General features: G+C 38.8%; 1 protein-coding gene across 5 annotated transcripts in view; it reads left to right on the top strand.

Moving 5' to 3' along the window:
* LOC105058117 (protein VERNALIZATION 1) overlaps nt 1-27,990 on the top strand; it is a 48,904-nt gene that overhangs the window by 16,223 nt on the left and 4,691 nt on the right. For all 5 annotated transcript variants that reach the window (XR_012137138.1, XM_073249222.1, XM_010940915.4 and 2 more), the window contains 4 exons: nt 8,708-8,786; nt 8,895-8,959; nt 9,039-9,138; nt 9,367-9,408. Coding sequence is in view for 4 of the 5 variants with exons in the window: in XM_073249222.1 (XP_073105323.1) it covers nt 8,708-8,786; nt 8,895-8,959; nt 9,039-9,138; nt 9,367-9,408 (286 nt within the window). In the remaining variant the exon portion in view is untranslated. The remainder of the gene's footprint in view (nt 1-8,707; nt 8,787-8,894; nt 8,960-9,038; nt 9,139-9,366; nt 9,409-27,990) is intronic.

The following is a 27,990-nucleotide window of genomic DNA, read 5'->3' on the forward strand; positions in this document are numbered from 1 at the left end:
GGCCTCAGTTAATTTCTCTTAGAAGGTAGTCTATAGTTAAGATTTTGTCAGGAGAGCAAGCTACATGACGATGATAGTCTTAATGGGAGGTGGGGCTTTTCTACAACTTGTAAGCCAAAGCACTTCTAATTCCCATGTTGTTGAGAAAAGTATGGTAGAGTTTGATAGCGAAAATTAGACTAGGTATCATTTTCAACTACAAGCATCATCATTTTTTGAAAGATAATATACCTCCAAGAAAGTGTGGAAGTTGTTGAAGCTATTTGGAAAGGATTGCTTGGTACTTCTTTTGAAGAGGGAAAGCATGGAGGGATTAAAGCACTTTTCTAGTGGTGACATTTTTATTGTTGTATATCTGGGAGAGATTGGAAAAAAGTGAGAGAAAGGAGAAGGCAACACCACAGTTATCCTTGCAAAACAATAATTAATCCCCATATTCAGCTCAAGATAGACACTATATGAGAGGTTGTCATTGCAATGTAGGACGCCTTTCTAGAAGGGTGAGGCAACTTTCAAGATAGATCCTATGTTGAAGTAACTCCTAGTGAAGTGTTTTCTGAAGATAGTCTCCGTTTCCATCTACTTCATTCATGTTTCATGGATCCTTAAACCCCAGGCCTCCTTTAGTATTTAAACAACTAAATTTCCAATTAACTAAGCAATAACCTCCCATAGTTGAGTGATAGGGTCATTAAAAGGAACATACAATAGTTTCCATTTGTCTAGTGACCTAAGAAGGTAGATAGAAAATGTACATGAAAGAAAGCTAGGTTAACCATTACAAGGCAGCCTCCAACCATTCGGACTTCTAAGATGGGCATCTAATCTTGATTGCATAGGATGCTTTGAGATTTTTAATCTTGTATACAAGTTTCTTTCTTCAACCTTGGCTTATTAGAGGTCATATCATTGGTAGGCTTGGATGGGCATGGTTGAGTTATTCTGGGTGTTTTTACCAAATGTTGAGTGATTTCATGACTAATAGGCATTAAAAATTGCATCATGCTAATGCTATCTAGACATTAAAAGTATAAATTATCTTGACATAGGCCATGATGATTGCTGAAGTAATGATCTAGGACCTTATTTAAAAAAGGTTAGCCATAAGCTATGAATCGAGATACTTAGCCCTTCCTAAATATCCAAGACCTCCTCAATGCACTATCTATACAGGATAAAGCACATGCCCACATGGGTCTTCATTGAAAGATGTGATGAGTCCTTGCTTGGCATATATAGAAAGTATGAAACAGGATTGTTTTTTTTTTCTAATGATCACTATAAGTATATAGGTTAAATGCATAATAGGATATAAGTACACCTGCTAGGAGACAACTAGGCTGTAAAAGCATATGGCTATTTGAGAATTACTATCCCAACCGCTTCAGTCTATGGGCCTATATAAAGCTTTGTCTAGCTTTTAATATGTAATATTACAAGAAAAGCTTGTCCTATAAGCTTTCTCTCTTTCACTTGCACTCTTCTTGGAGAAAAACAACCCCCTATTTTGAGTGCCTCTCTCTTTTCTCTTAGCATATATGAGGTTTGGATGCCTTACCTTGGAGCCACCTCATTTTATAGAGGGGAGTAGGGGTGCAAATGGGTTGGATCAAATCATATCAGGAGTGACCCCAACATGACTCTATTCCTTGATTAGATCTTAATGTTGGATCCAGACCCAACCCAATAGAAAATCTGATCAAGTCAGGTTGGGCCACAGCCAAAATTTTTGATATAATGGATCTTTTGGGTCAGATCAGATCCATGTATAACTCAGATTCAACTTAAAAAATTTGGATCCAGATCGGATCTAGGTCATGTCAAATACTTATACTTCTCATTCAATTGATTCATAGTTAAAATTAGTCAAGCTACTACAATGAAGAGTATGAATGTAAAAATATTATGAAGTCATTAGACCTATGTAAAGGAGCAATTCTTAACCTCCTAATCACTTTGAAAATTATCAAATTTCTCTTTTAAAAGAGGTCATTCTGCTTATGACTTTATATATTGTTGTAGATAATGCAGTATTCGATAATAAATTAAATTCAAATGACTGGTGTTCTACCATTGAGATGCAACATTTACAATCAATTAGAAACGAGGCTTCTTGAGATTCATTATTAGCTATAGCTTGGACTCCCTTTACCTTGCTTTTCTCCACCTTGCTTTCTTGTACCATGATCTCTTCATCATTTGCTTTAGTGTCAAAGTTCAACAATCAATAATAAAAATGTATTAATTACCTCAAACCAACTACTATTAATCATACAAAATAGACCATAAACAATATTGCCCTCAAAACAAATTAGGATATAAAACTAATTTTAAACCTATATTTATGTTAAAAATATTGCTCATACAAGTTTAAATCATAACTTAGAGGCTAAAATAGGTTCGAGTCCTAACAGCACACTAAGTTTAGATTTGGTTTAGGTCGAGTTATAGAGTAGAAGATCCAAAATTGATCCAGAAATCAAATGGGTTGGGTTGGGTTGGGTCAAAATTTAGTAAATCTAGACCTGACTCAGCCCACAGGTCTTTTATAGTGGGTTGGATTGGATTTAAGTAGGGTTGGTCAGCTTGGTTCATGGGTCAATCTGACCCATTTGCATCCTTAGAGTGGAGCGCCCCTTCGTGGAGGTGGCATCCTAACTTGGATGCCCCTCTTTGGCACTAGATAGACTCCAAGTCCAAGAGAGAGAAGGTAAGGGGAGATGTCCATTGGGGCCGCCGCCTTCTTGATAAGTGTGCATGCTTTTCACCCTTCGGGGATGCCCTACACGGAAGGGGTGCCAACCTTGGGATTGCTACCTCCCAAGGTTCACCATCTTGGTACCATAATCCTATGCTATCATTCTATTACAATGTTGATATACAGTATGGTACAAGACAATAAGGCATATTAAATGTTGCTATGGTACGAGATGGTGTACTAGTTTAAAACCAATAGAGTATGGTACATCTATTAAGGTATGGTACGGTACCAACTAGTATGACAAATCTTTTCGATTCCTCTTTTAGATGTGCCATATCTAGGGTGCCCCAAATGGCAGAGGCAGTGACCATTTATTCTACTTGGTTGCCCTTCATTGAGTCATATCTAAGTTGATTAATATTGATCCAAGTCTAGTCCTACTTGAGCTGATGGATCCAAGTCTAGTCTTGACCTGATCTAGCCTAATCTTTGTAAACAAATAAATTTTTAGATCAGTCTCTTTTCTAATTAAATAGGATCTTTCTTAATCCAATCTTTGGTGAAACAGTCAACTAGAATCATAGTCTAGTGCATCACGATCGATACATAGGTTTGACTACTAATTTATAGATCTCCAGAGTATAGCATGATGTCCTGTTCTTTATGTCAAGAGATCACTTGCAAGCTCATGCAGCTTGTTCACATCTCTATCCCCCGATGGTGCTTTGTAAAGGAATACCAATATTGATTATTCAATGTGATGGTATAGTTGAGTATTAGTGCAAGCTCTAACCTTAGCGAAGGAGCAACTCTATGATATTAGTGTCTATCTTAATGGCCTTATGTGAACATAGTTTGCATACTTAGAAATATTCAGTCGTCCTTATGAAAAGCACTTTACCCACTTGGATAAACCTTTGGAGTATCTATGGCTCTTTTCTAGCTCGATGGCCAACATATACCCTATGTCATATGTGACTATATGGATGGGAGATAGCCATGACTTCTCAATCAATCTTAATGTTAAATACACAAATGGCTACTAGGGCATATCTCTACTTCCAACATTCACATACTTTTCCTATGTAACTCCTAGCATCCTCGGAAAAGACATGGGTCAACTAGAAACAAACATACCACGAATGAGCTCATGGTCGGTCCCCAAGGAGCTCGTGCTACAATACCTTGTCCATATAGGTCAGCTTTAAACCATTTTCATTTTCCATGTCTCCAAAAACCCATTTAATACCAGCTTTAAATAGGTTGTGTAATCACTTGATTAACTTATTCTGCAGCATGTCTTTATTTGCCTTGTAACCCTATTTGTCTTATAGGTTGTCTGGTGTTGGTGTTGCTAAGAGATATCATTTGAATGTCCTCTTTCTAGGCTTGTCCAGGGTCCTATGCAGGATGACAAATTCAATAATCTTCTATTTTCCTCCTTTTTGACATTCCTCTGACATGTATTTGTATTTGAGTTTTAAGACCCATATGTAACTTATTGAGTAATCTTTCATGAGCTTGTTAAATATTTGATTTATTAGATCAGTATGACATTACAGAAGGGCTTCATTTGTTGCATGCAAATCATTTTTTCTCTTCTATATCCTTAATGTGCATCTCTTATAATAACTTTTTACTTATATTAAATGTGGGTTGCTGGCTTTCTACAATAAGGCACATGTAGACGTTACACCAAACAGCATATATCTTGATACAAAGAGATGTTAGGATTTGACGTCTCGAGATTCGATCCACACTGAGCCCACAGCGAGGTCCAAGACTACGAACGGAGTCCAACAAGCCTAAGATCAGTCCAAACAGAGTCTAGATGGAGAAGATACACGTGAAAGAAGTCTAAAGCAGTTGGCACGGCCCACAGGACGGTGGAGGCCGGCAGGCGCACGACCTAGGCCCCGTGTGTAGGCGCGCGGGCTGGCCCAGTGCGACAACCGTGGGTGAGCGTGTGGAAGTGCGATTTATCATGGTTCACCACGGACCATGGTCTATGGGGTGCTCTGTGGACCGGCCGATCAATTCTCAACCATTTCTCATGGTCTACAGTGGATCGATGGGCGTTTTTGCATGGTTTCTCATGGTCTACGAGGGTTTTCATGGATTGAACGCACGATCAAATGGTGCGGGCATGATTCTAGGCTTGATTGAGCGGTCCAGATGCTGATCAGGGCATACAACACATGCTGAGGCATGATTGAACAGCCCAGTGGTGGGCAATTGCGATCCAACGATGAAATGGCTTGCTATGTGCTATCAAGAGTCCGATTCACGTAGGAATCGATCTGAGGCCTTTAAAGGCACCTGTGGATGAACAGAGATCGTGGTATGTGAGCAGTCGGCGATGAACCCAGACGAGCAGCAGCTGTAAGCAGAGTCCGATAGCAGGCAGCAGATCCTGGAGGGGCGCCGACAGAGCAGAGGCAAGGGTGCTTTAGGCAGACTGTCAGGCAGCGAACATCGATCGTTTTAGAGATTCAAGAGGTCTTCCTAGAGAAAGCTTTTGTGAAGGAGAGCTTTCTCTGCGAGAGAGATTGGATGTACGAGGATTGAGGGTGTGATCTCTTGTAATTTTTTCTTTTTCATAGTGAAGCTTGCATACCTCATGGAGACGAGCTTTTTGGCTGATCTACGTGTTTGATTGTATTTCTATTTTGTTTCTTCTTTTTTTCTACTGTGACGCATGGTATCGAAAAGGTCCTGTGGTGGTGGTGGTGTCCTGGCCAGACATCCCCAACAAGTGGTATCAAAGCGAGACGATACCAGGGCGCAGGTTGCGGCAGTGATGATCAAGATTGAAGATGGAGAAAATAGACTCAATCAAGGTGAAGATCAATAGGTTTGATGGAAAAAATAATTTTTTCTTATGGCAAGCAAGGGTGAAGAACATTCTTATCCAGCAAAGGTTGATCGATACTCTCTTGTGCGAGGAGAAGTTGACTATCATAGAGGTGCAGGATTAGAGGCGACTCCAGATGCAAGTGGTGTGTACGATCCGCTTGTACCTAGCACATGAGGTGGTGATACATATATTTGGTGAGACTTCCTCAACGGCGATATAGTAGAAGCTCGAGGAGTTGTACATGATGAAGTCTCTTACTAACACTTTCTCTGGAGGTAGTTCTACCAGCTGCGAATGACTAAGGGACAGAGCATGCAGAAGCATCTCAACCACTTTCAGAAGATCCTCACCGACCTCAATGTTGGTGAAAAGTTGAGGAGAAGATCAGATGCTGGTCTTACTAGCATCGTTTCTCTTTCGTATGAGTCCTTGATGATTATTCTTCTAGTGGAGAAAAGCACCATCAAGATGGATGAGGTCACTGCGGTGATTCTTCAGAATGAGATTTTCAAGAGGGAGAACCTGGCTTCGAGCTCAGGTGGCAGCTCAGTTTGACAGTTTCTGGAGTAGGAGATGACAGACGGAGCGTCAAGAGATCGCGACAAGGACGGTCCAGATTCAAGACAAGAGACTTAAGCAAGATCAGATATTACCAGTATGACGAGTTGGGACATCTAGCCAGAGATTACTCTCAACTGAGGGATCAGACGAGGGCTACTATAGCGACGACCAGTAGCGAGTCAAAGGATGATGTTCTGGAGATATCTGACGAGGTATCTACTTCTTTCTAGCAGTAGATTTTAGAATTTGCATGCACCTATTATATATGTTGCAGAGAGCAGTTTGACTCCCTGGAGAGCAGTGAGGGTACTATTTATCTGTCGGATGGATCGAACTGTACGATCAGAGGCATCGAAACGATCAGTTGGAAGAAATATGATGGTGCAGTGAGGAGATTGGGGGAGGTCGATACATATCTGATTTCAGACAGGATCTTATCTCACTAAGTAGACTAGATTCGAGAGGCTACAGGATGGTAATTGATGGAGAAATTTTGAAAGTGTTGCACAGTGATAGGATTATTCTAGAGGAAAAGAAGAGAACGAGAAGACACTACTATTTGATAGAGAGCCCAATGCGAGATGGAGCCTTAGGAGCCAAGAGGAGTCCAGAGTGAGATGGAGCTCCAGATGGAGGTGGATCGGACATAAGATGCGAGACTCGAAAGGATGAGAGACGATATCGCAGGGTGAGATTCTTATTGTCATAGAAGGATATCTCGAGCAGGTCTCAGGTCAGGAGCACAACGTACGACGGAGATGGGATCGAACGGCTTAGCTGGACTCTCATGTTTGTCCATCCATGATCAGCAGATGATTGCCCCAGGACAAGGAGGTGAGGAGATTCAGAAGCTCTCAGAGTTAGGAGGAGGTCGAATATCGAGTCGAGGTGGAGATTATTAAGTTTTGACACATCAAGATTCGATCCACACTCCACAGCGAGATCCAGGACGATGAACAAAGTCCAATAAACCCAAGATCAGCCTAAACAGAGTCCAGATGGAGAAGATACATGCGAGAGAAATCCAGAATAGATGGCACGGCCCATGAGATGGTGGAGGCCGGCGGGCGTGCGGCCCAGGCCCAGCGACTAGCGCGCAGGCACGCGGGCCGGCCCAGCTCGATGTGCGCGGGTGAGCGCATGGGAGCATGGTGTACCATGATCCACCATGGACCGCAGTCTATGGGGCACTCTATGGACCGACGGATCGATTCTCAATCGTTTCTCGTGATTTATGGTGGACCGACGGATGTTTTCATTTGGTTTCTCACGATCTATGGAGTTTTTCGTGGATCGGACACGTGATCGGATGGTGTAGGTGTGATATTGGGCTTGATCGAGCGGTTCAGATGCTGATCAGGGCGTACAACACATGCTAAGGCATAGTCAAACGGCCCAATGAGCAAGCGATCGTGATCCGATGGTGAAATGGCTTGCTGTGTGCTACCAGGAGGTCGGATTCACGTAAGAATCGATCTGAGGCCTTTAAAAGCACTTGTGGACAAACAGAGATCGTGGTATGTGCGCAGCCGGCGGTGAACCCAGACGAGCAGTAGCCGTGAGCAAATTTCGATAGCAGACAGTAGATCCTGGAGGGGCACCGACAGAGAGCAGAGGCAGGGGTGCTTCAGGCAGACTGTGAGGCAGCGGACAACGATCGTTTTAGAGGTTCAGGGGGTCTTCCTTGAGAGAGAGTTTTTGCGAGGAAGAGCTTCCTATACGCGAGAGATTGGGTGTACGAGGGTTAAGGGTGTGATCTCTTATTGTAATTTTCTCTTTTTCATAGTGAAGCTTGCATATCCCGTGGAGGCGAGCCTTTTGGTTGATCCACGTATTTAATTGTGTTTTTGTTTTGTTTCTTCTTTCTTCCTGCTGCGATGCATGGTATCGAAAAGGTCCTGTGGTAGTGGTGGTATTCTGGCCAGACATCCCCAACAAGAGACACATACATAGGCTGCAGTGCTAAACTCTCCTGAGCAAGAAGGACCATAATTTTGATTTTCTATTGTGGTGCATCTTTGACTTCCACTGTTCTTCACTTTTTCTTGCCCGCACCACTGCAACATAATGAAGACAGAAGCAATATATACATTTGATTGTTGATGGAAAGAAGGCAGCGAAAAAGTGATTGCTGTTTTAAGCATTAAACTTAATGTTGGTTTTTAGTAGTTGGGTAAGTCGTCAAGAAAATATAACGACACCAAAAAATGTATGGCTCGCTTCTAGAATGGAAGAGCTATATTCTTTTTCTATCATCATGGAGAACCATCAGCAGAGACATATAACCAGCTGCAGCAGTGTGCTTTTGTGGCTATTTCATGTTTAATCCTTAATTTGTATAGTTTCCTTTTTCTTGTTAGCTTGGTCCTTGGGTAAGTTTAACAGTAAACTTACATCTTTGATGATTGGATCTTATTCATGGTAGCATTTCAAATGTCAGTCTTGTTAACAAAATGATGTCTACGGTGCATCTAACTGTACATGCAAGAATGGATAAGAATTTTCAGACACTTCATGAACTGAATCCACATCTTTAAATCTGTAGCAAGATAATAGAAAAAGTGAAATGCTGATTTTCCTCCTAACAGCATGGAAAAGATTCTTGAACGTTACCGGCAATATTCAAATGCGGAAAAAGCTCTTGCACAAGGAGATCCTTGGCCACAGGTATGAGATATAAGATTGAGTGGACTTGAGAGCTCATCTTAATGCTTCATTCCTCCTCACCCATCAAATTTGCAAGATATCTAACATCATCGTGAATTTTCTAAATAGGGAAGCTGGTTACATGAATTTGGTGAACTGAAATCTAAGGTTGAGGCTCTACAAAAATGTCAAAGGTATTGAAATGGTTTTCATAAACGTAGTTACCTCTCACACAAAGACGTGACATGGGCTTCCATATTGTGATACGTTCAGGCATCTGATGGGAGAACAACTTGACTCCTTAGCGCTTAAAGAACTTCAACAACTGGAGCAACGGCTTGAGAGTGCTTTGAGACATATAAGATCGAGAAAGGTAAATCAACCTTCCTCATTTTTCCAATCCTACTATAACAAACGCATAAGCTTTTCTATAAATACTGCTTCCTTCTATTATGCCCTTTCAGCTGCTACCATGGCAACAGGTAAAATTTCCATTGCATGCATTACATATCTTAATAAAGGGGAGTGCTTTGTGCCTTTACCGATGGTGTTTTACATTATGAATATTTGCTAATGCTATCAGAGCTCCTTTCTTTTGCAGAACCAACTTCTATTTGATTCAATTGCTGAGCTTCGGAGAAAGGCAAGTTCCACTATCCATGCTTTCATATGATTTTGGTTTCATGAAATTTTACATAAATATTAAACTTCTTTTAGCAGTCCACTTCCCATTTCTTTGCACAATATTACCTTCCATTGTTGAGTTACATTGCAAATTAATTTTTTTATGCTTCTATGTGTTTTCTTCATGGTCAGAATAATTAAGAATCAATTAATCACAAACTGCGAATAACAATAAGCAGTTTAAATCAATATGCTACGGTTAACAATAGATAGAGCTTATTGCACAAGTTCTTAAAACTTGGATTTTTCATTATGCCACTTGATTCAGTGAGACAATGATTGCACTTCTTAATTTTTGAGTATGACCAGTCAAAACTTCAATTTTATTTTCCTCTATCACATTAAATGCTCTTGCACAATATTCTAATGCTAATATATTCATAAACTTTGATGCTTATTTAAATGGATATTTAATATAACTCCCCTCACTATTAAATGTTTTACTAAGCATATAACCCGAGTTATGCGCAGGGTGTAATTTTTATGAATATGGTTAGCACTTTAAGAAGGCAAAGTCTCGTTAAATATATTAATAGAATACCTTAACAAACTCTTTTTTATATAAACTTAATAAATTTATAGCTTTCCGAAGTGTTTATTTATGTATTTATTTGGTGAGGATGAGTCTTGGCTCCCAGATTAGATCATCTTTATTTATTTATTGGATACCATAGATGAGCTAAGTTTCTCTAGAATTTTGTGTGACAAACTAACAATCAAATATTAGTTTGTACCACATTATAGTTGCATGCATCCTATATTGCACCCCAGCAATTACGCAATGTATTTCAAAATTGCAGTTGGTGTGCTCATTAATAGTGTGGAGGCATCATTAACTTGGTAAATCAATTGCATCAAATGATCTAGATCACAACTTCAATAATTATGTACAGTGGTGATATATTCTTAGCCATGACCAACATAGCTTCACTCCGAAGGGGTGAACCCTACACTTAATACATGAGCACGATGCAACATTAGACCAACAACGACGTTCAAATGCACTGATGTGATTTGGCTGTTAGTGCCCGTTCAATCAAATGGCAGGCGTTAGATGGTATCCTAAATGGATCCCTGCACTAGCTGTCCGATGGCCTATATGCAACGTCCTTCCAAATCTAATCTCATCAAAAAATTGGACTCAAACCCTTGATCAAATTAGTTTGGACGTAGCGGCCCTGCACCAACCGTCTAATCATGATCTAACAGTGCTCGTTCGATGAGAACTAATAAATGTGATAACATTTGATTAAAACATTTTATCTCTTGATTGCATAATTAAGTTTCAATATTATGAAACAGTCGCAACAAAAACCACACGTCCTTCTTGGTAAGGAGATGGGGCTGTTATTGCTATCCAAACGCTATTAGTTTAATGACTACAAAAAATTAATTGTGTAGGGATGGGAGGGCTGTTGGACTAATTAAGTATGGATATAATGCACTTATACATGTGGCAGCTGATCATTCTTGCAGAAGAAATGGAAGAAGTTTGCAAATATATTAATATATTTGTTTCTTGCCCATCTTATACATTAGATCCGGGAATAAAATTATTCAGATATTCTTGAATAAGTGTTTGAAAGAGAATAATTACTTTATTGTAAAATTGATAATTGGATGAAATTTTTTAATGTAAAATACATCTTTCTTAGTCTTGTTGAATATTTATGGCACTTAAATTGGAGGCCTCTTCGCCCAAGACCCTCCATCTCTCTTTCTAGGCATGAATGTTTCTCCTGGGCATATGCGTTTCTCTTCCGATTCTGTGCAACATTAAATAGGATGCATAGATGGTGAAACGATAGATTGTGTGCCTTCATTTTAATATATTTATATGTGTGTGTGTCTATGTGTGTATATATATATATGTATATGTATACGTATGTATGTATATATGTATGCATGTATGTGTGTGTGTGTGTGTGTATATATATATGTATATATGTATATATATATTAGATTATAAAATTGGTGGAGCTATCGAATTTCATTATTGGAGCCTTTTTCTAAGAATTTAATCTATTTATCTTTTCTAAGATCCAAAGAAAAAAACACTTAAGTAGCCTTGCCTATTACCATGATCTTTCATGCAATTATCAATTTTATCTTTTGGTCAACCAGTTTTCATCCAGCATTTGATGTTTAGTGTTGGGTTTTGGATCTGGTTGGGCTACCTATAAAGGGCTAGCCCGACCAAGATCATCTAAACTCTAAATATTAGAGGGAATAATTGGGAGTAGAGAAGAAACTAGCAGGTAGTTTTTCCTTCTTCCTCCCTCATTCGCATCCAAAATCTCTCTTATGTAATCTTTAAGTATTTCAAAGAAAAAACAATAAGATATACTCTAGTTCACCTTATTCTTGCATCAAAAGTACTTGCATGATGTATTTTTTTGTGCGCTTTCCATTACATTTGCACATATGATTTAGAGTGCCTTCCATTAGTGGCAAAACATGTAATTCAACCCATCATATTCTATGAGTATTTTTTTTCGCATTTTCGAGGTAACTCACAAAATCGAGATTTTATCAAGTTTTTTTTTTATTATTGGTGTAGGAGCCTAATGGTTGAATTTGTAATCTATTTTTGACTTATAATATGCAATTGAAGTCTCATTGTTGGCTGTTGTATCGGTTCTCTCTTATTTTGCAAATCTGCGTATCTTAAAACCTAGTTAATGGCAACTTTTTACATGCCTAGTGTTAGGCCAAGATTTTGTAGGGGTATGTACTCCCATTGGTGTTATTTAAGAATATGGAAAATCTTGTATCCTAACATTCATTGTAGTGGAAGATTTTACAATCTCTAGATTAAAAGGCAAATTTTTTTATTTAATATATCTTTTTACATAATATTTTTTATGTTCGAGCCTTGGTATCATTAGAAAGCTCTAAGAATAATCTTTCTATTATATGCATTTTTTGGAGCCCTGTAGTGAATGTCATGAACTTTGAAATTTTGTTTTAAAACTTTAGAGGATGATCCCATGCGCCCCATGAGATCGCGCATCGACGAGTGCCTGCCCCCGTTTTGTCACGCATCTTGCACGGTCTGTTGACCACACATGACTAAATAAGAAATTTTTTTTGAACCACGCATCAATGTGCACATCCCCGTGTTCTAGCCCACCCGCATGTGATAGTGTGGCCTAGTGTAGCTGGGTGCCGTGGGTCCGCAGGACAGCATGCCCTAGCGCAGCTGCGGGCTGTGCATCTATGGGACAGTGCACCCAGCGCAGCTAGGCACCACGCACCTATATCCCGTGTGCACTAGCACGTCTAAGCGTTGTGCGTTCGCATGGCAAATGCGCACTAGTGTATCCTTGGCCATGCAACAATTTTTTATTTTAATTCTTTCAAAAACAAAAAAGCAAAATAGGTTTAAACAACCATTTTTGATTAAAAGGGAAAAACGAGAAAATATTTTTATAAGAAAAAAAAATTGTTACTAAATGTAATAATGTTAGTATAACTACAACATGCATTATATATGTTGGGTGCATTAAACCAACCTCAAGACATGTGGCATCATCATATGAGATCAAAGAAATATCAATCTTAAAGAGTCAGATTCCAGCAGACCAATTTATCGGTTAGGAGATTCAGTTTGGTATTTTACCTATATGAATGAAGGACATCCTTGTATTTTGTCCGGATGACGTCTCAGCTGACAAGAAAATATTCAAATTGGATATTTACCGACCTAAACCCCGATGCCTCCTATATTCAGGATGATTATTATGATGTCTCTATCTCGCCCTGACCACATATCGAAGAGAACTATTATAGTGACAGACATAGTCGTTCTGCGAACACCCCTCGTGGTTTTTGTAATCCAGCCATAGCTGGTCACGATCTCAGGTCCAGCTCATATACACAGCTGTATGCTAACTCACTTATAAATAGCTCTCTAATCATCAAACAAACTTCTCTCACAGCCTAACAAACTCTGGAATGGTCTCCCCATCCCCTCTATAAATAGAGGATCAGGGATCCTCTATAGGTAGGTTCTGCTTTCTGAAACTAGGAGAGACTCTGTCGGTAGAAAATTAAACCAGAACCTTGGCTCCTAAGTTCTCTTCCTGTTCCACTCAATTTCTCTTACTCTTTCACTCTTTTCCACCCTTGTTCTCAAGGCTCGAACGGACTTAAGCATCAAAGGGTCAAGAACCGGAGGATCCCCATCCGATTTTTTGATTGATTTTGTAGATTGAAGGAATTTTCATCGGATCGCAAGGATCATTCCAGCCCAACCTCACTCGATTCGAGTCGTTCTACTTCATATTTTGAGTCTTACAGCAACATATTGATACTAAGAGGGCCTTTCTGCTTTCTTTTGTAAAAAAGGTGATCAAGGTATGGACTCAGCATCCCTCTCCCTCCGCTCCAGAAGGAGCACCTGAGGGGCCACCACAACAATCAATTACTGTTGATCCTCAACAATTTAGCTTCTTTGTTCAGCAAGTTTAAGCCCAACCAGCAACTATTCAACAGTTTCAAAAAGAGGAGCAACAATCGAAAGAAGCTCCTCCTTCGAATGCTTTACCTCAGCACAGCTCTCAACCAACCCATCAAGATAAACACTACATTGATGAGGCTCACAGTAAGTATTCTAAAAGTTTAAAGAGGGGACGACCTAGAGCACAAAGTCCTAGATCTTGACAAACGTCTAATGGAGCTCCAGATAGGAGGTCGATCTTAGAATAAGGATAGCTTCAATCTTCAATCTTTTTTCTCTAATGAGATCTTGAATGAATCAGTTTCAAATCGGTTCAAGATGCCTGCTATCGAGTCTTTTGATGGTTCTATTGATCCAATGGATCATATCGAGGGTTATAGGGCCCTTATGGCTTTGCAAGAAGCTTCCGATGCTCTATTGTGCATCGCTTTTCCTACAACCCTCAAGAAGGCAGTGAGGGTGTGATTTTCTGGACTATCACAAGGATCTATCTCTTCTTTTGAGCAGCTTGGGAGACTATTCGTCACTTATTTTAGTAATAACATACCTCATTTGAGGCATGTAGATAGTTTTTTTTCTGTTTTTTGCAACAGGAAGGAGAGGATCTCCGAAAGTACGTGGCTTGTTTCAACACGGCCATTCTGAAAGTAAAGAATTTCAATAAATCAATTACCATGTCTGCTTTGAAAAGAAAACTCCAAAGCAATCGTATGATTTTTTCTCTGAATAAGAACTTTTCGGATACCTACGACGAGATGCTTGATCGGGTGCATAAGTACGCCCAGACTGACAAAGAGGAGGCTATCTTAAGGCAATCAAGGAAGGATAAAAATGAAAAACGGCCAAGGGAGAATGAGGAGATACGGTAGACTGAAAATTCAAATCGATCCCAAAAAAACCCAAAGTCAAGAAGCCCACCTCAATGCTTTGATTCTTATGCCCCTCTGTCTGCTCTTCGAGCTTAGATTCTGATGTAAATTGAAGGAGAAAAATATCTCCGAAGGCTTGGTCCTTTGAAGTTCCCTCTAGAGAAGAGAAGCGAAAATATTACCACTTCTACAGAGATCATGGCCATGACATCGAGAAATGCAGGCAGCTGCAAGATGAGATAGAAACCTTGATGCATCGGGATTACCTCAGCAGATATGTCAGGTTGGCCAAAATCAGAGAATATTGGTTTCCAACAGAAGGAACTTCTTATGACCATAACCGACCAACTGTTGGTATTATCAATATGATATCCAGCATCCTACCTAGCACTGATGACCCATCTCCCAAGAAGCAGAGAATTGAAGATATTATTTTATTTTTTAAAAATAATGTAAAGGAGATTCAAATCCTTCATAATAATGCTGTTGTCGTCTCTATGATGATAGCAAAATATGATGTAAAAATAGTTCTTATTGATAATGGAAGATCTGCTTATGTATTTTCTATGATGCTTTTTCAAAAATAAATCCGATCGGACAGCTCAGACGGGTTGATACTTTCCTCATCGAGTTCTCAAAAAATTCAGTGGCGGTTGAGGAAGAAATTATCTTGCCGGTTACAGCAGAACAGGAATCAAGACAGTTAATGGTGCTGCTCACTTTTCTAATGGTCAAAGTTTCATCTACTTATAATGCTATTCTAGATCGATTTGGTCTCAACACTCTCAAGGCCATTATTTTTATTTACCATCTGCTGGTATGTTTTCCGACTAAGGAAGGAGTTGGTAAAATATGTAGCGACCAGATGGTGGCTTGACAGTATTTTATGATTTCTGCTAAGATAAAATAATCGGTGGAAACTGTGCCAGTTGATATTTCGAATGCATTGGATGAGGTCAAAAAAATTCGAAGTGAACCGATAGAAAAGCTTGAAGCCATTTCTTTGGGAGATGTCCGAGAAAAATGGTCCAGATCGGTGTAAACCTCAAGCCTGGCTTAAGGGTTAAAATGATTAAGTTGAGCAAATGCTGACATCTTTGTTTGGTCGACCTTGATATCCCTGGCATCTCTGCTGATGTGATTATTCATGAACTAAATATGGATCTAAATTTCAGACTGGTTCAATAGAAGAAAAAAAGTTGTCCTGGAAAGACAAAGCCATCGATGAGAAAGTGACATGCTTTTAAAAGCAAAATTCATCAAGAAAGCTCATTACCCAAAATGAATAGCTAATGTTGTTATGGTCAAGAAGGTCAATGGCAAATGGAGGATATGCATCGATTATAAAGATTTTAATAAAGCTTGTCTGAAGGATAGTTTTTTTCTACCGAGGATTGATCAGCTTGTAGATGTTACATTTGGTCACAAGCTAAGCTTTATGGATGCTTTCTTAGGCTATAATCAAATTTAAATAGCTCTAAAAAATGAAAAAAATACTATTTTTATTATTGAAAAAAGATTGTATTGTTACAAAATGATGCTTTTTGGTCTTAAAAATATAGGTGCTACATTCCAGCATTTCGTCAACAAAGTTTTCAAGCAACAAATTGATCAGAATATGGAGGTCTGTATTGATGTCATGATAGTAAAGAGCATCGAAGAGGATCGGTATATTACTGACCTGAAGGAAGCATTTGGAGAACTTAGGAGGCATTAGATGAAGTTAAATCTTAACAAATGTGCCTTCGGAGTTGGCTCAGGTAAGTTTTTTGATTTTCTCATTAATCAAAGAGGAATAGAAGCTAATCCTGAAAAGATTCGAGCATTATTGAAAATAAAATATCCGACCTCTATCAAAGAAATCCAGCAGCTCATCGGACGGGTGGCAGTCCTCAGTCGATTTATTTCTAGATCGGCTAAAAGATGCCTTGTATTTTTTAAAATATTAAAAAATATCAAAAATTTCAACTGGACAGAAGAATGCCAGACTGCTTTTTTGAAGATCTTAAGAAGTATCTTGGCTCTCCACATCTTTCTAAGTCAGTCGAAGGTGAAAAACTATACATGTATATTTTCATCTCATTTTATGCAGTCAGCTCGATTCTTATCCGAAAAGAAATGGACATTCAAAGGCCTATCTATTACACCAGCAAACTGTTACGAGATGTAGAGATTCGGTATAAAAAAATTAAAAAGATGATATATGCTTTGATCATGGCAGTCCGGAACTCAGGCCTTTCAAGCTCATACTGTTACAATATTGACAAACCAGTCGCTTAGAACAATATTACAAAGAGTTGATACTTTAGGTCAGATCGCCAAATAGGCTATTGAACTCAGTGAATTCGATATCCACTACCGATCTCAAACTGCAGTCAAAGGTCAGGTACTAGCTGATTTTGTTGTAGAGTGCACTGTCCCAGATGATGGGTCAATCCTGACAAGTCCTAAAAGTGATAATTTATTCTGGATCCTACATGTAGATGGAGCCTTAAATTCTTAGAGAAGTGGCACTGTTTTAATTCTAGCTAGTCCTGAAGGATTCGTAATTGAGTAGGTCCTAAGGTTCAATTTTTACATTTTTAATAATGGTGCTGAATATGAAGCCTTAACGGTAGGTCTGAAAATGGCAAGAGCTCGGAGTCTGAAAATTAAAGATTTTTATAGACTCGCAACTTATCGTCGGTCAAGTCCGGGGTCACTTTGAAGCCAAGAATTCTACGATGGCTCGTTATCTGCAGAATGTCAAAAAACTATCTGAAAATTTTGAAGAGATTGAAGTACTCCAAATTTTCAGATCGAAAAATGTTCGGACTGACGCTCTACCACAGCTCGCTATTTTGAGTTTTTTCGAACTGAATCAGAAAGTACTAATTGAATAGTTGGATAGGCCTAGTATTGAGATGTTCTCGATAGTTCAGATCGATCATGAGCCGAGTTGGATTGATCTCCTTGTAGATTACATATCAAAGGAGTTCTGCCCGATGATCCAACCAAGGCCAGAAATATTAAAAAACAAGCTCCATGGGATATTCTTCAAGTACACCATTTATATAAGAAATCTTATTCTCTTCTACTTTGATGCTTGACATCATCTGAAATTGACTATGCATTTCGAGAAGTACATGAGGGGACATGTGAAAACTATCCGGAGGGTAGGTCACTTGCTTATAAAGTAATCCGATAAGGTTACTATTAGCCAACTATTCAAAAAGATGCAGCTGATCTTGTCAACAAGTGCGACCAATACCAAAGACATGCTAACATCTAACATTTACCTGCTACTGAGCTTATTTCTATTATCGTCCCTTGGCCTTTTGCAATATGAGGGATGGATATATTGGGGCCTTTTCTAGTAGCGGCAGGCCAAAAAAAATTTTCGATGGTGGTCATTGATTATTTCACAAAATGAGTAAAGACAGAACCTTTAGCCCAAATCACAGAGAAAAAGATGCAAGATTTTGTTTGAAAATCTATAATATGCCGATTTGGTTTACCTTGAATCATCACTGATAATGGTCGGTAGTTTGACAACCCCAAGTTTAATGAATTCTGTTCCAAATTTTATATTGATCATCGACTTACTTTTGTTAGACATCTGCAGTTAAATGATGAGGTTGAAGTAACTAATAGAACAATTCTTCAGGGTTTGAAGACAAGGCTCACTGATGCAGAAGGGTTATGGATTGAAGAGCTATAGAGTGTACTATGGGCATATCGAACCACATCGGATTTCGATAAGAAAAACTTCTTTCAGGCTCATCTATGGGATTGAAGCTATGACTCCAGTTGAGATTGGCCTATTATCTGATAGAGTCAGAAATTTTTATGAGGCAATCAAGTTTTACTGATTGAAGATCGATTTGGATCTTCTTAATAAAGTGAGAGAACAAGCCCATATTAGAATGGCAATCTATAAGTAGAGAATTGCTAAGTATTACAATATCTGGGTGAAATCGAAGTTATTTCAGAAGGGTGATATCGTCTTAAGACGAGCTGAAGTTTCAAAACCTACTGAGCAAGGTAAACTAGCTCTCAATTGAAAAGGATCTTATCGAATCACTGATGTAATTCATCCAGAGGCTTATAGAATTGAGAATTTAGATGGGTCTATTATTCTCCTCACTTGAAATTTTAAAAATCTCAGAAAATATTATCAATGAAAATTCTCTAACGAGCTCTTTCTTGTATGTCATGTTCTCCCATTTATCGAGATTCGGTTTTTAAACTGGTAGAGCCCCGAAGGGCATATATATAAATCCAAATTTCAGTCCGGTAAAGCCTCGAAGGGCATATATATCAATCTGGATTTCAGTTCGGTAAAGCTCCGAAGAGCATATATATCAATCCAGATTTCAGTCCGATAAAATTTTTAAGGGCATACATATCAATCCATATTTCGATTTGATAGAGCCCCGAAAGGCATATATATCAATCTGAATTTTAGACCGATAAAGCTCCGAAGGGCATATATATCAATTTAGATTTCGGTCTGATAAAGCTCCGAAGGGCAGACATATCCGAATTTCGATCTGATAAAGCCCCGAAGGGCATATATATCAATCTGGAATTTAATTCAGTAAAGTCCCAAAGGGTATACATATTAATCCGGATTTCAATCCGATAAAGCCCCGAAGGGCATGTATATCCATCCGGATTCTAGTCTGGTAAAGTCCCTTAGGGCATATATATCAATCCAAATTTCAGTCCGATAAAGCCTCGAAAGGGCATGAATGTTAATTCTGATTTCTTCGGATTTCACTCCAGTAGAGCCCAGAAGGGCATGAATAATTCAGATTTTGGTCCGGTAGAGCCCCGAAAGGCATGAATGCTGATTTAGGTTTCAGTCAGGTGTGGCCCTGGGAGATGAGGATGTTATTTCAGATTTCAGTCCAGCACAACCCCGAAGGGCTTGATCCCCCCATCAACTGATGAGTCTTATACCAAACACGAGACCGAAAGGATCTTACATCGATTTTGAACCGATAAGATATTATATTGATCTCTGGAGCGAGATTGTCTTTGGGTTTCCTTGAAAATATCGATCTCTGGATCGAATCTTCAACTTGATTCGTTCGAGGTTATACCAATAAAGGTACATCCGAACCATGACTTTCAATTAATTGATGACAGGTAAATTTAAGGTTACCAATTTTCGATTCTGTTGAATTATAAAGATATATGTAATTATTTTATCCTGGCAAGCAATGAAATTTACTAGAATACACGAGCCAAATCATGATGCTTGAAAAATATTTCTTACATTGATGTGAAAGAAAAATGCAAAAGTGAAAGCCCATATCGGGTTTACATGTTTCAAAAAAAAAAAAGAAGAAGAAGACCTGTATCTATTCAATACACCTCAAAAGAAAGAAAAATCTCTATCGAATAATTATCGGTGCATTGGAATTCTTCTTGATCAATTCCTTTTTGGTTTGCTCCGATCTCTGAGCAACATCAGCTGTAGTAGGCTCTGCAGTTGTAGTAAACTCTGATTTCTTGTCGGCCTTGAGAACCTCAGTCTTTACTGGAGACACCGTAGATATATAGGCTCTATGGCAATGGCCTAAGTTCTATTCATCTCGATAAGAGATCGACCAGACTCTTTAGCTGGCTCCACCACTTCAGGAGACGACTCGAGATCCCTCTTTACGCCCTTCTCGACGGCTACCTTCGAAGTGATCTTGGAGATATCTACCTTAGGATATAATTTTTTGATTAAATTACGGCACTGACTTAAGGCATAATCATATGTGCCATCAGAGATCTCTGATACTTCTTTTTCGAACTCCTCGGAGGCCTTGTATAATTCTACCACCTTGGTCGTCTTGTCCTGCTCCTGTTTAACTTTTCAAGGCCTTGATAGCCTTCTCATGAGCCTCATTGGCTTTCTTCATCTCTGTAAGCCTCGGCTCCAGTTTTTTATTCTTCTCGACGATAGTGTGCAAATCAAAAATCTTCTTCTTTTGATCATTGATTTTTTGCTGAAGGTCCAATAGATTCTAATTCTTTTCCTCCATTGCCTTCAGCTTCTCTTCAAGTTGATGTTTGAGTCTCGCAATGAGTTCAAATTTTTTTTTCTTCTCCTCCTGAAGAATGATCAGAATGGCATCCATGGTCTCTTTATTTTTCAACAAATAGGCTATGTTCTCATACATGACCTTGAAATCGATGGTGACTTGCAAGACAAAGGTTCAGATTGGTCATTCATCGAAATAAAAAAAAGAAAGAAAAAAAAAGAAAAAGAAACAAAGAAAAGAAAGAAAAACTCACATGCATGAGCTGTTCGAAGCCGTGGTTGGCGATCTCCTCTGGTTTGTTTTTTCGATGTGCTTCTAGATCAATGGTCCGCATCACTGATTCAAGAAGATTGTGGTCCCATTGGGGCTGCTCCAAAAATGACATTCACGTCACGGCATCTCTCTCGATCGAGCTTGACAGGGCTGTGGAAGTTGCAGTCGGTTTGCATCCTGTCTCTTTGGAAGGAGGCGCAGGTCGGGCATTGTTATTTTTGATCCTCATCAAAGTGGGTTGGTGAGGTGGGGGTTCCAGTGATAAGGCCTGGAGAGAATTTTGTGGTCCTCGAAAAGCTTTACTTCTCTCCGAGTTAGCTAGAGAAGGGGTCGCTGAAGAAGATCGAGACAACGCCTGAGCAGGATGTTCCACGCCTTTGACTCTCTTTGGTGTGGGGGCTGCAGGAGATGGCTTTGATTGATCCTTTCTCTTTCTATCCTCCATCCTCTTTGGATTGAACTTATTTCTGTATTAGACATTTCAGAATAATGAAAATGGGAAAGAAAGGATAAAATTGAAAAGTAAACACTTCGATCTTACTTTGAACAGAGTACAGACTGATACCAGCATCATACAATGCTTGATCATTTATCAGAGGATAGCTTGGGTGTTTTAGTGGTAGTCAAGATTGAATGAGCCATCTCATCTCTGAAAAAAATTTCATCGTTGGAATTATGCTTCGTGTCCGGACGTGCCCAGAAAGTCCTAAAATCTCATGGAATAGGAGTCCGGATGAAGAAAAAATGGTCTTTCCAATCGTAAATTGAAGAGAGAAGACTAGGTCCAAACTTACGATTTTTTCAAGATGAAAAGTATCATCAGTCTTTCTCACTTGGATGTCTTTTCAAAAGGGACTAAAGACCTAAACAGAGAGATTCTAAGATCTATGTGAAGAAAATTACACATGATTATGAATACTATGATCATTCTAATTACGTTTGAAGTTATCTGGGCGGGGTGGACCCTATAAAAATAAAAAATATTACCAAAAAAGTGATGCAGTGGAAATCACAGACTGGATCGAAGGGACTCATCATAGAAAGCTATACAACTCTCGGGAGGTTCAGAAATCAGACCTTCTGGATCTGACACTATCATCTCATACTCGTCGGGTATATCATATTTTTTTCTAAGGATTTTGAGATTCTCCTCGATCAAAATAGATCTCTCTATTTTTGGACCGAGGTAGTCTGTGAGACCACGCACAGGAGATTCTATGCTATAATCCAGAATCCCCTCACCTATGGAACCGATTTCAGGATCCTTCTGGGTAGATTTTTTACCTCAATAGCCAATAAAGGCTAGGTCGACCTAATTTGTAAGTCATCGATGGTCTCTTTCTCTTTTCTACCTCTCTTGGACATATTTCTCGAAAAAAAATGTGAAGGAGAAATGAAACGAATTGAAAAAGAAAGAAAGGCTACCCTACGGCTGAAAGAGAACAAATGAGAGAGGATCGATACTTAAAAGAGACAAGTGAAATCCTCCCGAGAGATGAAGAATGAACTCCTTTCCTACCACTCCGGTGAAGCTTTTCGTTGTTTTTGATGGCCATTCAATGCAGAGAAGTCTCTGAAAATAATCTGGCAGCATCTTCGCATGGTAACGGCAGCATCTTCGTACGGTAGCAGCAGAAATGAACAGTGATCGAGGGGTAAAAATCTTTTATAGGCGAACCGATGGCCTGGATTAACTGACCTCCTTGTTGATTTGTGACATCTGGTGTTGATCCGACACTCGAGCAAATGACGGTTAGGCATATCTCCCTCCAAATTTAGCCACGACAGACCAATCCCTGTCCAAGCTGATAAGCCAATCAGGTGTTGACAAATGATGCATTTTTATTTGATATTTTCAAACCATCCGTCCAAGCAATGATGATAGAAGATTTGGCGGATCATTTTTTGAAAGGTTAAGTCTCTTTATTTTCAACCAAGTAATTAATTTTGACGCTCTCGAGGTGTGGCATATTTATTTCAAGTGGCGACAACACTAGTCCAAAAAATTTTGAGGTAAAATATGGAGATAAGATCTCTTGATCGATAAAAATCGAGTCAAAAAGCAAGAACAGATAAGATCTGATTGGTCAAAAATTGAGTCAAAAGTCAAATGTGGAGATAAATCTCTCGATCGGTGAAGATCGGATCGAAAATTTAAGTATGGAGATAAGATCTTCTGATCGATAAAAATCGGATCAAAAATTCAAACATAGAGATAAGATTTTTTGATCGATGAAAAATCGAGCCAAAAGTCAAATGTGGAGATAAAATCTTCCGATCAGTGAAGATCGGACCAAAAATTCAAGTACGAAGATAAGATCTCTTGATCGATAAAAATCGAACCAAAAATTCAGGCATAAAGATAAGATCTTCTGGTCAGTGAAAGACTGAGTCAAAAGGCAAATACAAAAATGAGATCTCCTGATCGGTAAGAAATCAGATCAAAAATTTTAATTCGAAAATAAGATATCCTGACTGGTAAACTCCGGTCTCTATGGCAAACACCTTCCAAATTGATAAAAATCCAACCTTATGAAGATACTTTTACTTCCTAGTCTGATCAGAAAATTATCACCTCGAATATAGAAAATAGAGGGCAAAATATTGATGCATTAAACCAACCTCAAGACACGTGGCATCATTATATGAGATCAAAGAGATATCAATCTCAAAGTACTAAATTCCAGCAGACCAATTTACCGGTTAGTCGATTCAGCTCGGTATTTTACCAACCTGAATAAAAGACATCTTTGTATTCTGTCCGGATGACGTCTCAGCTGACAAGAAAATATTCAGGTTGGATATTTATCGATCTAAATCTCGATGCCTCTTATATCCGGGATGACTATTATGACGTCTCTATCTCACCCGGTCATATATCGAAGAGAACTATTATAGTGACGGACTTAATCATTCTGTAAACGCCCCCCGCAGTTTTTACAACCCAGCCACAACTGGCCATGATTTCATATCCAAGCTCATATGCACAGCTGTATGTCAGCTCACAGATGGCTCTCTAACCGTCTAATATACTCCTCTAACAGTCTAACAAACTTTGGAACGGCCTCCCCATCTCCTCTATAAATAGAGGGTCAGGGATCCTCCATAGGTAGGTTATGCTCTTTGAAACTAGAAAAAATTCTGTTGGTAGGAAATTAAGTCAGAACCTTGGCTCCCACCTAGCCCTCTTCATGTTCCACTCAATCTCTCTTACTCTTCCACTCTTTTCTATCCTTATTCTCAAGGCTCGAACTGATTTAAGCATCGGACGGTTCGGAACCAGAGGATCCTTATTCAGCTTCTTGACTGGTTTTGCAGATTGGAGGAATTTTCATTGGATTGCAAGGATCATTCCAACCCAATCTCACTCGATTTGAGTCGCTCTACTCCAGATTTTGAGCCTTGCAACAAAAATATATATTAATTCTTTTTCTCTCATGTGTATATAATGAATAATGGGCGACGGAATACAATATTATTTATGAAGAATTCAAAAATGATAAGATAAACCTTAAATATACTATGCAAATGCATATAAGAATATTGCATAATTTAATAAGATCTCTTAGATGTTATGGAATCAATTTCTCTATTTGGGAACAGATTATTACTCTGCTTAACTCAGTGCTAGCAGAATGGAAAACTGTAGTATGAAAAAATATAGAAAATGAGAAGTTAAATCTTTGAATAAAAAGTAAATAACATTATATTTTATCTCAATTTATAAATATTTTCTTGCATCTTCAATTGTTGTAATGTCAATTTTACATTTTCCAATTTGCTCAATATAGGATAGAGCCCGCCGCTAGTGCACATGTGGCAAATTATTTAGAGTTGATCGCTGATATGGATTTTTTGTATCATTTTAAAATGGGACCAGATTTAAAAGATCAAAATATCTAAACCCTATCTTCTCCCTCAACCAGTCTCCCTAAGATTACCATACAACCCATGCCGGTGAACCCACGGCCATCATCGCTGTTGCTCCCATCCACTGCTTGCCGTCGTCCCTACCCTTATCCTCATCTTCCCCTCTCTCTTTAGATTCTTTTGCCCCTCTTTCCTCTCTCCCTTTACTTCCTCTATTTCCAAACCTTGGGTGAAGAAAATGAAAAGTAGGGGTGTAAATGAGCCTTGCTTTTCACGAGCTATTCGAGCTCAACTCGAGTCTGAACTTAACTCGATTCAGTTATTATTGAGCTTTAGTCAAGCTCGAATAGTTTTTCGAATCGAGCTCGAGTAGTAAGATACTCGATTCAAAAGCTCACGAGTTTACTCGAGTTTATATATATATTTAATAATATTATTTTTATTTATAATATATATATTAATACGTATATTATTAATAGGCTAAGGCTCGATTTTGAGCTTAGCTTGATTGATATTTCAGTTGATCTCGAGTTTTACCTATCTTTCATCGAGCCGAGCTTGACTTTAGGATATTAAGACTCGATCGATCTCGAGCCAAGTATTTTGAGTCGAGTCAAGCTCGAGCTTTCAGCTATTTAACTCGGTTTAGCTCAATTGCATCCTTAATGAAGAGCACTATCAAGAGTTTTTGGTTCTTGCTTGAGGAGTAAGATCTTAGAAAAGTGCTGCTTTCTATGGTTTTTTTGCTATTGTATTACTGTTGGAGCTTTTACACTGTCCTCTAGATTTTGAGCAAGAGATTAGGTTTCCAAGGAGCTAGACTGGAGAAGTAGGGGGTTTTAGGAAAAATGAGGATTTGGTGATTCTAGATACATAGGGATTAGAAATCTTTAGCAATCTATTATAATCTTTGGTCTGGTATTTATCTTGGTAGGTGTTGGAGATGAAGGAGATGAGACTATTGAGTTAGATCTCTTTGCTCTTTTCTCTTGCTTTTAACACCTTCTTAGTTGATGTTTCTTTTGCTGCATTCACCCCTACCAACAGCACCTTGCTTGTGGTTCCTCCTAAAATGCCTCGATCCGAGGCCAGGTCTTTGTTCCTGATTCACAGCAGTCCATTTGTTCTAAAAACTTCTGGAGATGGTACCTTTTCCACCTCCACTTTTTCTCTTCCATCACCCATATATCAGTCCCTTCATGTCTTCTTTGAATTGGACTATAACAAGTTTGATATCCGGCAAAATGGATGGCATTGGATCCGTCTCTATTTCTATCCTCTACCAATTCTAGCCATGATTTGAGCTCAGCCCTATTGATGGTCATCATGGATGAGTTTGTTCTCATGTGATTTCACTTCCAAGGATTCCAACTTTACATATCTGTTCAAGGAGTATTCGGTGAATGTGACTTCCGATGGGCTTATTTTGATTAAACTAATTCCATGTTGAGATCAAACAACATCCTATATATCTCTTCTTGTTGGGGATGTCCTTTGTCATCAGCTAAAATCCTACGGCCCTCCATTTATTTCAATTAGGCTCCAACTTGTAGTTTCCACTCTCCTATCCCTCATTGCTCATCTTGCCTTCACAACACCTTCCTACCTGCCCATTGCAGCATGTACATTGGCGAGATGCACATGCCTCCCACAATGGTGTGGCGCCAACTCGATCACATGCATGCCAACCAACTCTCTTCCCTAGCTCAGTATGCCCATGCATTAGGCACCCATTGAGCAGAGCCCCCATATGTCCCTGTTGGGCTCGATAGGCATGCACTAGCTCAATCTTTCAGCTTCAACAGTCCTCCCGACATGGCTTAATAGATCGACGAAATATCCATAATGTTCAATCATGGGAGACAAACCATAAACCCTACTCATGCCTAAGTCACCCTCAGGAAAGAACAAGTTGGGAGTTATAATTGGAATAGTTGTGGGACCTGTAGTTGCTATTGGGTTAATGGTATTGAACTATTGCTGTTTCATGGCTCATAGATCAAAAACTAGCTCTGAAAAGAGAGCAAAAATAAAAAAAAAAAAAAACTCTCAATAGTGTTATTCATCTTTTTCACTCAAGTTTTGGAAAGAAAGAAAAAAGAGAGGAGAGAGAGAGGAGGAAAGAGAGAGAAAGAAAAGAAGACAGAGAGGAGGAGAGGATAGGGGTGGGGGGGGGATGGGGGTAGTAGTGGCGATGGCCGAGGGACACCTGCAGGGTTGTGTGGCTGTCTTTGTGAGAAGGGTTAAGGGAGGAGATAGGTTTAAGGTTAGGGCATGGGTAGTTTGGTCTTTTAACTATTTCAGTTCCACGTGATATTCTATACCATTTTAAAATAACCCAACACATTCACATCAGCTAACTTTAAATAATTTGCCGTGTATGTGTCGGCTATCTAACTCTAAATTGAGCGATCAGTCATATCGACATTACAACAAATTGAAAAATATAGGTCTGACGTTATAGCAATGAAAGATATAAAGGGATATTTGCAAATTAAGATAAAGTGTAGGGTATTATTTATTTTTATCCAAAATCTTTCTACAACATAGCATATGAGCTTGAGTTGGCTAAGGAGCACCTGCATATTATCTTAGATTAGGCAAAACATGATATTATTTCAGTTTCCAAATCTTTGCAGTACAAGACACTTGGGCTATTGCAGAAGCGATAAGGATCCTTGGGATCCATGGCCAGACAGAGAGAGACAAAATCATACTAGAATAGTTTGTTTTCAACATAGAGAATCGATTGTCATATCAAGAGTATAGAAGACTTAGTAAAAATTATATTTTGGAATAATACTTTATTTGGTTTGATTGTAAAGCATATGCCTCAAAAATTTGTTTGTTAAACCTCTTACACTTGTAAATAGTCTCTTGTCCATATAACTTTTTATGAACTTAATTTGTAGTCTATTAATGCCATGTTGTATATTTTAGCTTACATATGTTTATTGTTTGTTGTTATAACATGTTAAATATATTATTGAGTGGGAATTCTAAGGTTGATAGAATGCAAAGAAAGTTCTTATCTAGAAGTTAAAATT

The sequence above is a fragment of the Elaeis guineensis genome, chromosome 15 (genome assembly GCF_000442705.2).
Source record: "Elaeis guineensis isolate ETL-2024a chromosome 15, EG11, whole genome shotgun sequence".
NCBI lineage: Eukaryota > Viridiplantae > Streptophyta > Magnoliopsida > Arecales > Arecaceae > Elaeis > Elaeis guineensis.